The sequence below is a fragment of the Dama dama genome, chromosome 31 (genome assembly GCF_033118175.1).
Source record: "Dama dama isolate Ldn47 chromosome 31, ASM3311817v1, whole genome shotgun sequence".
Lineage (NCBI taxonomy): Eukaryota > Metazoa > Chordata > Mammalia > Artiodactyla > Cervidae > Dama > Dama dama.
In genome coordinates, this window is record NC_083711.1 from 8,387,408 (window position 1) to 8,404,750 (window position 17,343).

At 41.6% G+C, this 17,343-nt stretch overlaps 2 protein-coding genes across 12 annotated transcripts in view; one reads left to right on the forward strand and one right to left on the reverse strand.

Annotated features, from left to right (window-relative positions):
- The window catches only part of ITSN1 (intersectin 1), a 241,170-nt gene extending 238,973 nt beyond the window's left edge, over window positions 1-2,197 (reverse strand). For 4 of the 8 annotated variants that reach the window (XM_061133932.1, XM_061133933.1, XM_061133929.1 and 1 more), the window contains exon 1: window positions 1,957-2,197. The gene's annotated coding sequence lies outside the window, so the exon portion shown is untranslated. The remainder of the gene's footprint in view (window positions 1-1,956) is intronic. The other 4 variants (XM_061133934.1, XM_061133935.1, XM_061133927.1 and 1 more) reach the window with 3 other exon arrangements.
- An 838-nt stretch (window positions 2,198-3,035) lies between these two features.
- Window positions 3,036-17,343, forward strand: part of CRYZL1 (crystallin zeta like 1) — a 33,571-nt gene continuing 19,263 nt past the window's right edge. The window contains exons 1-6 of one of the 4 annotated variants that reach the window (XM_061134202.1): window positions 3,041-3,100; window positions 8,916-8,969; window positions 12,488-12,559; window positions 14,128-14,205; window positions 14,742-14,814; window positions 16,889-16,933. In XM_061134202.1, the coding sequence (XP_060990185.1) occupies window positions 8,967-8,969; window positions 12,488-12,559; window positions 14,128-14,205; window positions 14,742-14,814; window positions 16,889-16,933 (271 nt within the window). In that variant the 5' untranslated portion in view covers window positions 3,041-3,100; window positions 8,916-8,966. Of the gene's footprint in view, window positions 3,101-3,306; window positions 3,409-8,915; window positions 8,970-12,487; window positions 12,560-14,127; window positions 14,206-14,741; window positions 14,815-16,888; window positions 16,934-17,343 lie in introns of those variants that run through there. The other 3 variants (XM_061134203.1, XM_061134200.1, XM_061134201.1) reach the window with 3 other exon arrangements.

Sequence of the window (17,343 nt, forward strand, 5' to 3'; positions counted from 1 at the left end):
CTTGCTACCACTCATTTTATGCCCTATTTCACAATGCTTAGTATCTGAACAATCCACAGGGTTCCAAAGTACATCAAAAATGTGTTCATTTCCTCTCTTACTCAGGCAGAATAATAATAGACTTTTGTGAAGGTACCATGTGCCTCAGAAATTTCAATAGATACATTCTTAAATAAAGAAAATAGCCTTCAAAAACAATTCTATCAGAAATTCACCCTACTGGAGCTACTTATAGAAGTCTTAAATAGCTTTTGGACCATCACTAAATCAGTGTCCTTCATTTCTGAATTTGGATTACCTAAAGTTTTTGGCTTCTTTACAACTGTCCTACAGAAAGGACTCAATATTGAAAAATGTTTTTCTTCTTTTGTTATAAGCAAACAATCATAAAATTAACATAAATGTTTCAGGTGAACTATTAAAAATTTAAAAACAAAACACAGCATTTTGTTCTCCATGATAAGTAGAAATCATAACTTTGGATGGGTACTAAGCTTCTGCACCTTAAGTCATATAAAAATAAAGGTATCCCAACAAATATACTCCTATTTCAGACGGTAAGTGTAGCACTACATAAACCAGCCGGCCTGCTGGCTCCATGGTCCCAATTCCTACCCTCAGATCCTGTCCACTACATAAACACTGAGCCTGGTCTTCATCCATTCAAAGGGATTAGTAAAAACTGCCTCTCCGATGACAGAATTGAGATTTTCCAGATGTATTTTTGGCACGGTACTTGTTTTTTATTATCTATACTTTTTATTGCACTTGCTTTTATTATTTGGACGTCCCGACCACGTAAACATTAAGAGCAGGATGCCAGCAGATAAAGCACAAAGAAACCTATTAGGAGTCGCATCTATTTAAATTTTCAGGCTGGTGCTGCCTCCAGAATAGCACTGAGGATGGCAAAGTTCTAAAGGAAACTTTCATATTAAGAGGCTAGCAAAAAAATCTCCAGAGCCTCTAACTCAACGCAGAAGCCCCTAATTGTTTTCTTCAAAAGCAAAACCTTTAGTATGCATCACAACAAAAGATGCCCACAGGAAATGTAATCTACGAAGGTGCTTCCTAATCCAAAAGGCAAACAAGAAGTAAGAGGGAAAGGCGCAACCCCATTCCTCGTCGGTTTCCTCTTCCTGGGGATTCTGACTGCATTTTCCTCGGTCAAGCCAGACAGAGCCTGGCAACTGTGCCTCCGGTCCACACCGTAAAACCGTGTCAGTGCGTAAAGAAGGGGAAAGGGAAGCGGCCGACGCCAGGGACGCGCTCCCCCCTTGAAAGGAAGAGCCGCTTTCTGTGAAATACCACCGGAGTCAAGTCAGTCCCAGCAGGAGGACGCGGGGCCAAAACGGCATTGACTGCCCTTCACTGACAGGGTTGTTTTTTTTTTGTTTTTTTTTTTTTTTGCGGGCGGAGGAGAGAAAAGAAGGGATGAGCCGGGGAGGAGAGGCCGGGCATTCCGGATCCCCGGCAGGCTGGCGGGGAGGCGAGGCTCGGCCCGCCCGCCCCACTCGGGCGACCGCGGGCAGCGAGGTCAGCCCTGCAAGGGACCCCACCGCCCGCGTGCCCCTAGAGAAAGGACGGGACCTCCCCCACGCTCGCCCGGCCACGGCGACCAATGCCCATTCAACCCCCCGAAGCCCGTCCCGCGGCCGCCGCCCACCCCCCAGCCTCGGTCCGCCGCGGAGCCCCGGCCTCCCGGCGCGTGCCAGCCGGCCGCCACCACCCACCACCCACCCAGCCACCCCCGGCGGCCCGGGAGGATGGGAAGGACGAGACACGGGCGCCTCCAGGGCGCGCGGCTCAGGGTGAAGGGCGCTGGGAGGGACGCGCACACTGGCCCCGGGGTCGGAAGGGGATGGACGGGCGTCCCGGGCGGCCATCGCGCCCACCCTCGCCCCCGCCGCCTGCCCCAGTGCAAGGCAGGCCGACGCGGTCCAGCTCTCTCCTCACCTCATCTCCAGGCGGGTCCACGCTGCCGCCTCAGGGGGACAAAAAAAATCAGTGCAGCTCAGTCGCCGCGGGAAAGGGACGCAGGAGCCGCAGCCCCGCACACCATCCCCGCCCGCCTCTCGGGGCGTCCCGGAGTCCGCCCGGGATTCTCCCTCGCGAGCCGCCGTACTACCGAGCAACCAAGCTGCGCGCCCTCCCGTCTCCACCTCAGCTCTTTGCCTCCCTTCGCTCCCCTCCCTCTGTCCCTCGCTCCCGCCTATCTCCTCATCTCCCCGGGGACCTGCCTCCCCCGCGCCCTCTCCGCCCCTTCGTCTCCGCCCACGGGGGGGTGGGTGGGGACAATGAAAAAACAACCAATCGAAAGAAAGGGTTCACACCTCCTCCCGCCCCCCTCCTTCTAGCCCCGCCCACCGCGGGGGAAAACGCAACTGAAAAAAAAAAAATCTGGAGGAGGACGGAGTGACAGCCGGATCGACAAATCAGCAAGATCAGAGGGGGCGGGGCCTGGCCGCCCTAACCTCCCCCCCACTCCCCCGCCGTCCCGCCCCCTTTCCCGAAGCAGGCCTCTCGCGTAGGGTTTCCCGACGGGCATAGAAGCGTCTGTGTCGGGCTTCAGAACGTTTTGTTCCACGGTCTCGGTGCCATTTGGCCGTTGCTGTGCGAGGCGAGGTACAAGTTAGGACGTCTTCAACTAACTAACGGCAGGTGTCACAGGAGAGAACAATGTAGAGGCACAAGGAGGGCGGGGCACAGTCCCAGGAAGGTGATGGGGATACGGCTGGAATGAGGAAGGGTGTGGTCTTGAACAAATTTACATAAAGCTGAACCCGTCTGCCTCTAGGACTTCGCGCATTGATTGGTAGCCACAGGCGCGTCGCCGTGGAGCATGCCGGGAGATGTAGTTCCGCGTTCGGTTGCTATGGCCGTCTCCGCGCATTGATTGGAAGCCCCAGGCGCGTCGCCTTGGCGCATGCCGGGAGATGTAGTTCCGCGTTCGGTTGCTATGGCGGTCTCTAGAGTGCGAGACTGACGAGCGACCTGACCAATGGGAACAGGCGCTGGCGCTTAGGGGGCGGGTCCTCTACTGAGGGGCTCGAAGGTGGCGGAGGTGAAACTGCAGGCCGTTGGAGCCGCTCCGAGGCAGGTGAGCGCAAAGAGACGCGCTACGAGTCTTGGGAAACCGGGCTTTGGGCGGAAGCTCGGGAGACGCCCAGAGGGACCGTCCAGCCCTGGGGCGCAGGGTGGTTCCCGTAGTACCCCAACCTTATTAACACTTCTCGGGCTCAGGCCTAGTTGGCTTAGCTGAGGCCGCTGAGGGGCGGGAGAGACTTGATTTGCCTGACGATTTCCTGGTCTTTACTGGTTTTGATGGTGGATGTTATTTCAGCTTGCATCTTCCTCCACTTTCATGGAAGCAAAAGTCTGGAAGTTCCCTTCCACCGAGACTCCCAGGTTGGATTTTACCCACTCCCGCGTCTTTTTGTTTCTATACATGAGTTTCTTTTTCTTTCTGCCTTACTGCTTCTATACGACTGCTTTCTCCTCCGTCACTCCCACCCCCGCCCCCTCGCCGGGGACAATTACTTAAAGCAGGGGCATTCGGGTTTGTGTAACTCTAGGGCCAGATTTGCCCTCCAGATTAAGCTAAAGGGAGGAATACCCTGGAGCAACGCGTGAGAACCACCTAGAACCGTTTTGAAGTGCAGACGGTGATGTTGAGGGTGTGGGCGGGTCCTGAGAATCTCCGTTTCTGACAAGCCCTCAGGTGCTGCCAGTCCAGGTTACAGGCACCAAGGTTTTGCATATTTAATGGAAGCCACTTAAAAAAAAAAAAAAATGAAGAGAAATATGTGAAATTAATGCTAGAGTTTTACTTAAAGTATATCTAAAATATATCAGCACGTAATCAAATGTTTAAAAATCGAGATTTTGTACATTCATTTTCTTCACATTTGAAGAAACTTGATGGACATCTTATGCTAACAGTACATCTCAGTTCTGACTAGGCACAGTTCACGGGCTTCAGGATGATACAACCCACTGCAGAAATTAAAAGGTATTAAATCTTGGGTTGCCTCTGACAAAACCCCTTACTGCTCTGTGAGATGGATTTTGGAAGTACTTTACCAGATCCCCACTCAATTTACAGAAATAATAGTACAAACAGCCAGCATTTATTCAACACTTCCTTTGTGCCGGGTATTGTACTTGAGTGCTTTACATGTATTATTTAAGCCTTACTGTTACTCTCCTGTTTTACTGGTGTGGAATTTAAGGCCCAGATGGTTAAAATTACCTAGTGTACGTAGGTCATACTCTGAATAAGTGGAAAAGCCAGGATTCAGAGTAGGGTCACTTAGGACTTCTAAATCCATCAATCACCGTAGTGTATAATTATTACATTTTTTCACTAATTTCAATTCATTGATGCCTCTGCTCTAGTTTACGGCTAATCCTGAGACATTCAGATGTCAAACAAAGAGGGTTCACCATACAAGGCACAGTTCCCTCAGTTGTAGTGAAATATTTGGATAGTCTTACAACTCTCTGTGGTGTCCATTCAATATCAAAGTTCTAAATTGAAGAAGAGTGTTCCAAACCTCAAGGAGATATATAGGCTTTACCCTGTACTATACTGTACTGTACTGTACCCAGTACTATACCCTGTACAGTGTGTCTTGGTTCATCTGTGTACCACCTTGAAGGAGGAAAGTGGGAAGGCTTGGGAATTCTTAAAACGTTTCACCTTGCAATCACAATGTTTTGGGGTTTGTTTTTGGTGAAATCTTTTATTCATTGATAAAAGTGAATCTTTTCTTGCTCATACAAACTTCACATAGAACAGTTCAAATACAACTTTAGTATTTTTGCAAAATAATTCTTTTTATCAGTTCAGTTCAGTCGCTCAGTCATGTCTAACTCTTTGCGACCCCATGAATCGCAGCACACCAGGCCTCCCTGTCCATCACCAACTCCCAGAGCTTACTCAAACCCATGTCCATCGAGTTGGTGATGCCATCCAACTATCTTATGCTCTGTCGTCCCCTTCTCCTCCTGCCCCCAATCCCTCCCAGCATCAGGGCTTTTTCCAATGAGTCAACTCTTCACATGAGGTGGCCAAAGTACTAAAGCTTCAGCATCAGTCCTTCCAGTGAACACCCAGGACTGATCTCCTTTAGGGTCGACTGGTTGGATCTCCTTGCAGTCCAAGACTCTCAAGAGTCTTCTCCAACACCACAGTTCGAAAGCATCAATTTTTCGGCACTCAGCTTTCTTCACAGTCCAACTCTCACATCCATACATGACTACTGGAAAAACCATAGCTTTGACTAGACAGACCTTTGTTGGCAAAGTAATGTCTCTGCTTTTTAATATGCTGTCTAGGTTGGTCATAACTTTCCTCCCAAGGAGTAAGCGTCTTTTAATTTCATGGCGGCAATCACCATCTGCAGTGATTTTGGAGCCCAAAAAAATAAAGTCAGCCACTGTTTCCACTGTCTCCCCATCTATTTCCCATGAGGTGATGAGACCAGATGCCATGATCTTAGTTTTCTGAGTGATAAGCTTTAAGCCAACTTTTTCACTCTGCTCTTTCACTTTCATCAAGAGGCTTCTTAGTTCCTCTTCACTCTCTGCCATAAGGGTGGTGTCATCTGCATATCTGAGGTTATTGATATTTCTCCCGGCAATCTTGATTCCAGCTTGTGCTTCTTCCAGCCCAGCGTTTCTCATGATGTACTCTGCATATAAGTTAAATAAGCAACGTGACAATATACAGCCTTGACGTACTCCTTTTCCTGTTTGGAACCAGTCTGCTATTCCATGTCCAGTTCTAACTGTTGCTTCCTGACCTGCATACAGGTTTCTCAAGAGGCAGGTCAGGTGGTCTGGTATTCCCATCTCTTTCAGAATTTTCTGCAGTTTATTGTGATCCACACAGTCGAAGGCTTTGGCGTAGTCAATAAAGCAGAAATAGATGTTTTTCTGGAATTCTCTTGCTTTTTCAGTGATCCAGCGGATGTTGGCAATTTGATCTCTGGTTCCTCTGTCTTTTCTAAAACCAGCTTGAACATCTGGAAGTTCTCGGTTCACATATTGCTGAAGCCTGGCTTGAAGAATTTTGAGCATTTCTTTACTAGCGTGTGAGATGAGTGCAGTTGTGCGGTAGTTTGAGCATTCTTTGGGATTGCCTTTCTTTGGGATTGGAATGAAAACTGACCTTTTCCAGTCCTGTGGCCACTGCTGAGTTTTCCAAATTTGCTGGCATATTGAGTGCAGCACTTTCACAGCATCATCTTTCAGGATTTGAAATAGCTCAATTGAAATTCCATCACCTCCACTAGCTTTGTTCGTAGTGATGCCTTCTAAGGCCCACTTGACTTCACATTCCAGGACGTCTGGCTCTAGGGGAGTGATCACACCATTGTGATTATCTGGGTTGTGAAGATCTTTTTTGTACAGTTTTTCTGTGTATTCTTGCCATTTCTTCTTGATATCTTCTGCTTCTGTTAGGTCTTTTTATACATTGTAGTAAAAATGACATCTTGTGAAATTATTTTCCCTTGATGGTGAATTTATTAGTAAATATTTAATCAAAAGTACAGTTCCTACTTTGCATCTGAAGTAAGTAATGATTAAAGACCCTATAGTGATTTAGAGAATTAAGTGTTGACAGACTGCAATTATATTGGTGTATGGAGAAGATGATCCCTTAAGTCAGTTGGAAAGGAGGGAGAATGTAGTAAAAATGTAGGGAGGATCCCTCAGTTTATCTTCCTCATCCCTTGCCTTGTCCCAGTGTCACATGATCAAGCCAGCAGGAAGGGAAGACTGCCATTCATGGCACCATTGGCTGCACTGTTCCCCAGTAGTACAACATGGGAAAATAGGATGCTAACTCAGAAATATAAATGAAGGTTAAGTTTCTGTTGTTCTGAATCTTACTGTATCAAATGGCCCTACAGCAAATAGAAACTGGAGCAATGACTTCTAATCTGTGATTAATGACCATCCCACTTTCCCAAACCACCCACTACCCACCCTCCAGCAGTACTGGCAAGAGGGTCCACTAATAAGAATTCTTAAGTGAAAAAAAAAAATAAAAAGAATTCTTAAGTGAAAAGGTATTTTGTAAATCAACAAATAACAAAAGTTAAGCTCTCTTGGAGGGAGGAGAATTAATCAAAAATTCTTTTGATATTCAGAAGAGGTCATTGTTGGAAGCCACTTGTTGCATGGATAGGCAACAGTTTGACATAGCTAATTAAATGTCTCTTGTCTTGCTTCCACATAAAGCCTTTACCAAAAAATTATTTTCCTTTCCTAATTCTTCACCTAGCTTTAGATCTCAACTTATGTGAGATGTAAAGAGGACGCCCCACTTGTATAAAAATTCAATCAAGTATGTCTTGATAATGTCCATATAAATCTAGACTCTCATAATCAGAAGAGACTTTGATATGGTAATCTCATTCCCATCCCCCTCAACTGATGCTTGAATCTCCCTTATGATGCTGCTGTAAATGTGTATCCAGCCTCTGGTTTAAATCCATCTACTAATAGGGACCATGTCACTTCATGCATTTTCCTAAGTCATAGCTCAGTTGGTAAAGAATCTGGCTGCAATTCAGGAGACCCGGGTTCGATTCCTGGGTTGGGAAGATCTCCTGGAGAAGGAAATGACAACCCACTCCAGTATTCTTGCCCGGAGAATCCCATGGACAGAGGAGCCTGGCAGGCTATAGTCCATGGGGTCACAATGAGTCAGACACGACTTAGCGACTAAACCACCACCACCAAAATGTGAAAGTAAAAAGTTCTTAGGATATGTGCTACTAGCTAGAAATGCTTTGCAGAGTTTAGCTAGGTGTAAGCCACTGTCACAGTGTTTCCCATGCCCATCTTGTAACAGGCACAGGAGAGAAGTACAGTGTATAACGCCAGTGTACTCCTTGTTTATGTCAAGTGTCCTTGGAATTTATAGATTTCTGGAGACTATCTCCAGCACAATGTAGAGACGTCCCTCCCTCTTTAAGAAGCAGAGCTGGCCTGTCCAGTTAGGACTACCAGTCTCCTCTGCAGCCTGCAAAGTATATGGTATTTGAACCAGACCTCCAGCTAGTTACTTTGATTTTACTGACCATAATAGGTTTTATGGGTACATGGTTTAACATTCTTCTTTATCTGATATGTGGATATGTATGAAAAGTCCCACAGGTGGGTAAGAACATGGTTAAAACTTAAGCACCTCTTCAATATAACTGAAGATTTACCCCTGGTAATCCGCTAGCTTTGTAATACTGTCCACTCAGCCGAGCAAGATGATGAGCCTCATTTCAGAGCTGACTTCATCTGTTTTTTTTTTTTCAGTAGCTCAGCTGCTTGACAGTTTGTCTGCTTTCTTTAAAACAAAAATGAGGGTGGGTGAAGCATAATACTTCACCGTATTATGACGTTTGTGTTGGGAATAATGAAAATTTGAGCGCATAAGAAGAGTCTGGACTTAGAAGTTGTCCGCAGGGAGAGAAGGAAGCTGTGCGGCAGCCTGTGGCTGTTGCTCAGGCCTCAGGCTTCACAGTTTGGGCCTGTAATTGTGCTTACATCCAAGAGGAGCACTTAAGCCAGGAGATTGTAAAGGAGAAGGAAGCCTAGAGGAGGGAATTATGAGAGATTCTAAGATATCCTCGAGGGCTGAAGTTGGCACAACAGAACCTTGTTTGGGGGCGGGAAAAGTGAGTCTAGTTTTATGACTGTTGAATTTGAGGTTGAGCTGATACTCAGAACACTTTTGGTTTGAACATATAGATAAGGATTGATCTGTAGAGGTTTTACTTACAATTATTAATAGATGAGCTCCTTGGGGGAGTAAGTATAGCAGGGGAAGAGCAAGTGAGGTTCATGTTGTTATAACTAAGAGGAAACCATTTGAAATGTCTTCCCTTTGATTTTTTTTTTTTCAGAAATCCTTTAAGAGATTAGTACTTTCATTAACTACTTTCTTGGTATTATTTATGGTAAGTGTTTAATTTATGCAAAGTCCTTATTCTGCTTTCATACCAAAAATTATTTAAAACAGGTGTCTTAATTTTTGTTTCTCCAGATTTATAATAGATTTAATATGTTGATATTATAAAAACTTAAAGTATTATGAACATAATCTTCAATTTGTGGACTTATGTTAAATATATTTAAAGTTGGATGTACCTGAAGAATTTAAAATTTTATGCTTTTTACGGGGCTTTTTAGGGCTCTTTACATCAACCTATATTTTTTAAACAGGTTTATTTTCAATTAAAAGTTTTATGTAGCACTTTTCTGATAAAGGCAAGGTTATAGTAGAATATATAATTTAGAGGTTAATGACATTCATTTTTGGAAATAGCATGATAAATAGTATATATTTCATTTATATTTTTATTTTATGAAGTGTTCAGTTATTTTATTTCCTGTGTGCAAATATCTTTATGTTCAATAAAAATTTTATTAAATAATGGATTAAGTGTTCCATTTAATCTGGACCACTGCCTAAGAAATTAAGTGGGTTTTGAATACCATTCATTGTACCATTTTCTCTGTATTAAGAACTCAGTATTCCTTTTTGGGCTTGCAAAACAAATAATATTTCCTCAATTTTCTTCTGGTCACTTTTATAAAAATACTTCTTTTTCTTCACCTTGTAACTTTGAGGGGTGGTTTTTGTTCCCACATGGTTCCTTATTAAACCAACAACTAAACATTACTTTTTTCTACCAGCCAGGCTGATCGTAACCTAATTTGGAGGAACTATTTAGATGATCTGACCAAAACTATGGGCATTACTATGTATATAATAGTCATCTTAAGGGACACTACGGTACATACAAACAGCTTCCAGGATCTTTGAGATTGGGGTGCATACAGTATGAGATTCATGTGACTACTGATCTGAGAGACATGCTATATGTTTTCAGATGCCGTGGACAGCGAAGACGGTTGGCTTCCAGAGTTACAAAGGGAGATGTTTTGAAATCAAGGTGTTGATGTGTAATTATTTCATTCCTCAAAAAGGCAATTCTAGTAGCTCCAGATTGAGTAAAGGCAGAGTTTTATTTATTCAATAATAATGGATATTGATTCTTCGAAGCTGGGAAAACCCACTAGTTGAGTGAATAAAGCAAGGTTTTGTCAGTATGTAATGAAATCTAGAAGCATGGAACAGATGGAATAGATTGCGTGTCACTGGGAGGTGATTTCAGAGAGGGAGTATAACTTGAGCTTTGTTTACTTTGCAGAATCTGTAGAGTAAGTACAGCACAGTCTCAGAGAGCAAGCAGGGCCTGGAGCCTGGAGACAGCAGTGGCCATATGGTATGAAGTCACACTGGGTTTCCCAGGTGGCACAGCAGTAAAGAATCTGCCTACCAATGCAGGAGACACAGACCCTGGGTCAGGAAGATCCCCTTGAGAATGAAGTGGCAACCCACTCCCGTATTCTTGTCTAGAGAATCCCGTGGACAAAGGAGCCTGGCAGACTACAGTCATGGGGTCACAAAGAGTCAGATACGACTGAGCACACACGCACACATACTGCCTAGATCAGACAGGGGATGTGTTTGAAGAATGAAGAAGTAAGGTAAACTAGGGACAGTGGGTATGCATTTTAGATGGCCTTGACAGCTGAAAAGGAGAAGTTAGATTTCTGTCAAAGGTAATCCATCGCTGCTGTTCTATGCTTAGGTTCTTCCCCTCTCCCCTACCACCCTGACAAACTTATTGATGTGTACACACACACACACACACACACACACATACACCTTCCTTAACCAGAAGGCTAGAGACACATAAATTCTCTATGTCTGGAATGTGTACTCGTTTCTGTTAGTTCCAGCATTTGATTACCACCTTCTGGAAAGTAGCAACCATTACTGAACTACTCAGTAAAAACCCTCTATAAAGATTCTTTAGATCCATTAAGATTCAGCTTGCAGGGCCAGCTTCATAAGAACAAGACCTCTGCAGTCACACTGGACCTCACAGTCGGATGGCACACATGCTTGGTTAGATGCTTGGCTGTTACTGTCTTGAAATTTTAGTTTCTGAACAAGGTTCCCCACATTTTCATTTTGCAGTGAACCCTGCAAGTTATGTAGCTAGTTCTGTCAACAAGCACTGACTGATTATCAGTCCTGAACTAAAGGAGATAGGGTTCTAGTTTTACATCTAATGTTAGTAGTTCAGTAAAAACCATTAAGTATAATGGTAAAGGTAAATGACTTTGGAGTTGGTAGCATCTGATTTGTCTCAGCTCTGGCCCAGCTGGAGCTATGAGACCCTAGGAATGTACCTCTGTAAGTCTCAGTTTCCTCATTCAGAAAATAAATTCAATAATAATGTAGTACTTTCATCAAAAAATATGTATAAGAATGTTCTTAGGATAATTTGTAAATGTGTTAAACTGGAAACCATCAGATGTCTATCTTCAGTGCAATGGACATTTAGTAATTCATACAGTGGAATACTATGTAACTGAATGAAATAGATACAACTGCAGACAACAGCATGAGTGAAACTCATAATACTGAGAGAAGGAGCAGAATTCATTTATATAAAGTCAAAAACAGACAAAGCTTAACTCTGCTTGAATATCAGGATAATGAGTATCCTTAGAAGGGGGACAGTGACTAGAAGGGGAACCAGGGAGTTTCTGGAGTTGTAGTGACATGTTTCCTGCTATGACATGGCCATGTTCACTTTGTAAAGTTCACCAAGCTATATACTTCAGATCTGTGAACTTTTCTCTGATTTTATATGGTACCTCTATGAAATTTACATTAAAAAATAGTCTTGTCATACAATTACTATGGAAATTAAAGAAACAACTGTGGAATCCTTAGAGATGCTTCAAGATGTCCACAGAATACAGGTTTAATTGAAGGCAGGAGGAGAAGGGGATGACAGAGGACGAGATGGTTGGATGGTATCACTGACTCAATGGGCATGAGTTTGAGCAAACTCTGGGAGATGGTGAAAGACAGGGAAGCCTGGCGTGCTGCAGTCCATGGGTTCACAAAGAGTTAGACACAACTGAGCAACTGAAAACAACAAATGTCTTACAAATGGATACAGAGGAATTAGGGACACAATTTCAACGACTGTCTTGATTGTCCACTTTTTCCTTTCCAATGGACTTTTTTAAGACTTTGAAAGCCCTTTAAATGACACTTTTGGTTATTAAAATTGAGCCCTCTGGCCTGCACGGTTTTTTTTTTCAGGTACATCTCATAATTTTTGTTGATTAGTGAGATGAAGTTAAGCACAGTCTCACTTTGGTGTGAAGGCTGAACTATAAGCCCATTCTCAAATATGTACCTGAGGTTATTGCATCTTCTCTTATTTGATTGCTTTCAAGAACTATTACATAAATTCATTTGAAGACTACACTTAAATTGTCATTTTATCCTTTAGAACTATTTTTCAATTTATGCTTTCAGTTGATCTGGCATGTTTTGTTGGTTAGTATATTTCATGTATATTTTTTCTTTTTTTGTTTTCAGGTGACTATGAAAGGCTTATATTTTCAACAGAGTTCTACAAGTGAAGAAGTAACATTTGTGTTCCGAGAAAGGGTAAGAAAAATGGTTTAATCTTTAGATGGAACAAGACAGTGTATTTTACAAATGTCACAGACCTAATTTTAAATACCCCGTTACAAATTATTTTTGAGTGGCACCCTATAAATTACTTTAATCTTATATGAAAACAGTGGTCGATATTATGGTATATTTTTAAAAGAGTTGCTGCAAAAGAGTTTTTAGTTCCTCAGTGTGGTAGTAGAAAAGATATAAGAAACTGAACAACTTGATTGCAAAATTTATTTATTCTGAATACCACAATAAAATGATTTTTTAGATTGTAGCCATATTTCAGAAATACTTTCATATTGTGAACTGAAAGAGCTGGAAAAGCATTGTTTTTCACACTAACTTCTGAGCATTGCAAAGTTACTTCATGCACTAAGCTTTAAAGGTTTCCAGTTTTTTTTTTTTTACTACTTTAAGGGTAGAGAGTAGAATTTTTATCTATTAGTCATTGTTTGAAAGGTTTGTGTCAGGCCAAAGCCATTCCACTGTTAGTTTAGAGACAAAAACTAAGTGCGGTATGTATTTCATATTGTTTGTATATTTCAGAGTAGTAATAAGACTCTCTGGATCGTGAACACAATTCTGTTTTTCTGTTTCATCTTTCAACAACTACAAAATCATTTAGATTAGGAATCTGATCAGACAGTTTGGTTTCTACCATTGAGTCCAAGAGGTTTGACTGGCTCCCAGAAATAATTATCACCAGGTTCACACAAATCATGAGTATACAATTATCGATATTGCTGAATATCTTCATATAATCACCAAACAGTATCAAATCTGAGTTTTAAAAAGGGATATCCCAGAAGACTGTGTTCATGTCAACTACAGGGAGTGGTCACTCAGAGAACACAGGGGGCACCGTGCAGGTAGCTGTTCCAGCATCTAGCCAACACTTGATCTAATTCTGGGGCATATCAAGGACTGAAGAAAGCACTTTAATTACTGGTGTCATTGGTGGACGACACTACGTACCTCCGTTTGAAATATCTTTGCCTTTGAAGTTATATCTAGCTGTGGAATATGAGGGGTAAATTAAGTTCCATTAAGTTTGTATTTCGACCCCAGAGTCCCATGGGGCATGCTAAAATGTCCAAGACAGATGTTAAATAAGGTAGAGATCAACAAATGACACTAAAGAACTTTCTATATAGCATTAAGAAAATTCCATAATCAGTACAGTGTATCTATTATGTATATATGTGTTTAAGGACATCTCCACATGAAGGTTTGATGCTTTGAGATTATTTAAATTGAACTGAAGCACACTATTTATTGCTCTACTTTGTTATCCTGTGTTCATTGCCTACACATATATTCTTGTCCATAGCTTGGAAGTACATTTTCAGATTAGTACCTTACGACTTTTGAAATTTTTTACCCCCAAATTCCCTACATTCTTTTATATTATATATTATAAAGTAATTGTTTGTAGCTTTTTCAGTTAACTTAGATGTAAGATTTCGATTTTGTTCAGTTATATATGAAAATTTTTGCAACATGAAGGCAGTATTCTCAAAGGAATGTGTAATTATTTTATCATTTGACTCTAGGAAAATCTTCCTGTTACAGAAGATAACTATGTGAAACTTCAAGTGAAAGCTTGTGCTCTGAGCCAGATAAATACAAAGGTATGAACACTAAGATATTGGTGCTTTGATTTGGCCAAAAGTCAAATATATTTCGTATACAAAAATTTTAATAATAATAACTGATTTCTGAATACCAAGAAGTTATTCTTAGAAGAACAGAACAGCTAGGGAAAAAAATTATTGTGTATTTCTATATTAATGTAAATTGTCAGTCTAATTGAATTCATGTATCTTATAATATTATATGAAAATATTTTATATGGAATTGTGTTAGATGGTTAGTTTACAGATAGAAATATCTGTGTGAATTTTCTAAGATAATGGAAATTAAATGGTAGCTAACTGGTTTGCTGACACATTAAAATTACACACATCAACTAATCCCTTAGCAAACCTGGTTTCCTACTCCACAGAGGAACCTATTTTGTGAAGATACTTGCTTTTTATCTTGATGGCCAAAAATGGAGTCATATTTGCTTTTTCTGTGGTTTGATTGTTGCTCCTTCTTTTCTCATGTATGAATAGAAGTTAGAATTTATTCTTGACAATAAATTCAAGACTTTGTCATTATTTAGCTTCTGGCAGAAATGAAGATGGAGAAGGAATTCTTTCCTGTTGGGAGAGAAGTTGCTGGAATTGTGTTAGATGGTAAGTTTACAGATAGAAGTATCTGTATTTATTTTCTAAAATAATGGAAATTAAATGGTAGCTAATTGTTTTACTGACACATTAAAATTATACACACTTCTTCAATACAAAGAAACCATACAGAAGTGTTTTTCCTTTTTTAATTAAGAAGAAAAATAGAACTTAATGGTATTTTATCATTGAAGAGCTTATAACAGTTTAGTAAATAAATATTTAGAGATTATGTATTTAAATCCATGAGTAATCATTTTGAATAGTATAACCAGTATTGTCCTTTTTTTTTTTTCCCCAGTATTGTCCTTTTTATGATGTTTACAAACCAGCATAAATTACTTGTGTAACTTGGCTTTGGGTCAAAATTTACATAATGGTCAATAACTGCACTCACATTAAATTTTTAAAGTGTGCCTAAAATTGAGTATTTAAAAGGTAAATAGGGACTACTTCCCTGCCAATCCAAGTGGTTATAAGACTCCAAGCTTCCACTGCCGGGGGCACAGGTTTGATCCCTGATGGGGAGACTGAGACTCTGCCTGATGTTCTGGGCAAGAGTCATAGGCAGGATACTTGGCAGAAGGAAAAAAAAGTTTGTCAAGAAAATTCCCCTTCAAAAATTGCAGAATAAAAGATAACTAACAAAATCTTTTAATGATGATATGAACACTGATTCCTTCATCTGCCCCCAAAAAATGAGGCAGGAGGGTAGGCAAGGGCCAGATCACATTGAATCTCATCTCAGGTTGGGCTATAGAGAACGTATTAGGGTGGCCATATGAAGAGTGGATTTGAGGCAGCCTAGGCTGTAGGCAAGAGCACTGTTTGAGCCGTAGACCCAACAAGCAAGAAATGACAAAGTCCATAATGTAGACAGAGGTGGTAAAGGTACATTCAAGAAATACTGGAAAAAAAAAAAAAAAAAGAAATACTGGGAAAGTCAAGTCAGCAGAACTTAATAATTGACTGGAACAGGAGAATTCAAAACACGTAAAGGCAGAAAATGATTTATAAGATTCTGGTTATATTTGAAAGTTGTCAGCTGATCGGTTGTGTTTGAAGTCATAGAATGCCGATGAGCTCATGCAGGGAGAGAGGGGAAATGAAGGAGACACACAGATTGCATGGACCCCTTGGCAGTGCCGCTGTCTGAAAGACAATAAGAGGAGTATGCAGAACGCCATGAAAAAAGGATCAGGGTGATTTCAGGAAGACAAGAATGCACAGCAGGAGGGAAAGAGAAAGCCCAGAAAGCAAGAATATTGGGGGATGGAGGCACAGGCAGGATCCAGAGATGCAGCAGATTGGGACCCTTCTGCAGACAGAGCCAGCCAGAGGCGCCACTCCCAGATGGCAGACTTCTGCCTTACTTCTCTGCTGCACCTCAGTTCCCTCATCTGTTAAACAGGTCTAATAATACCTACTTAATGGGTGTGCCATAAAGATTAAATGTGAAAACACACTAAAATGCTGGGCACAAGTAGACATTCAGTGAGGTTTGGGTTTTTTCCTCCTGTTTGCTCTTGTAACTATTGGAAGAAAAATATTCTACAGAATTGACTGATGGTGGAGGCCTTTTCTCTACATACACAGGGGAAGTGTAACTTATCACTTTTGTATAGTCCTCAAATTTCTTGGCCCCATTCTGAATTTATTTCCATAATCTCAAATCAAAGTAATTGCATATGTAACTCTAACCAGAATTCCCATTGCATGTCTGCAGTTCTGCAGCTAAAATCATGACACGCTGGACTAGCTACATGAGGGGAGCCCAGTGTACCCAGTGTAGTCAGCGTAAGCGCTGTGAAGTGGATTGTTTTTCTTTATGCCTTCATCCTTAGCTAAACAGAGAGACATCCTGCTCCATGGTGTCAACAACCGCACAGCCCAGATTTTGCGAAGAGTCCACATTTGAAGTGTTACATCCTACGGTCCCTTGCAGCCTGTCAAAATGTCCTAAAAGTTCTTGACCTTTTTTCTGAGTCAGTGACTTTTATCAATCTATGGCTTTTGAATTTTAATTATTAGGTTATCTTTAATAACCTTGTAATAATGATTATTAATTTTCTCCACATTTTAGTTGGAAGCAAGGTATCATTCTTTCAACCAGATGATGAAGTAGTGGGTAAGTTATAGGTCATAGTCTTATTTCAAGTCGTCTGTCTTCCTGTTGTCTCTTTTTTCTGTACAATTGCTAATGTTTACTGTGACCTTGCTTCATATACAAGTACTTACCTAAGTTTTGGAATTTACTCTCAAGTATCCATTGATAAAGAGAATTGGGAGTTTGATCTCAATAGCAGAACATTTAAAACTTTTCAGTATTTGGCTGTAGATAGGATAGAAAGAGACTTCCCTGGTGGCTCAGACAGTAAAGAATTCGCCTGCAGTGCAGGAGACCTGGATTTGATCCCTAGGTTGGGCGATCCCCTGGAGGAGGGCATGACAACCCACTCCAGTATTCTTGCCTGGAGAAACCCATGGACGGAGGAGCCTGGCGGGCTACAGTCTATGGGGTTGCAAAGAACTGGATAC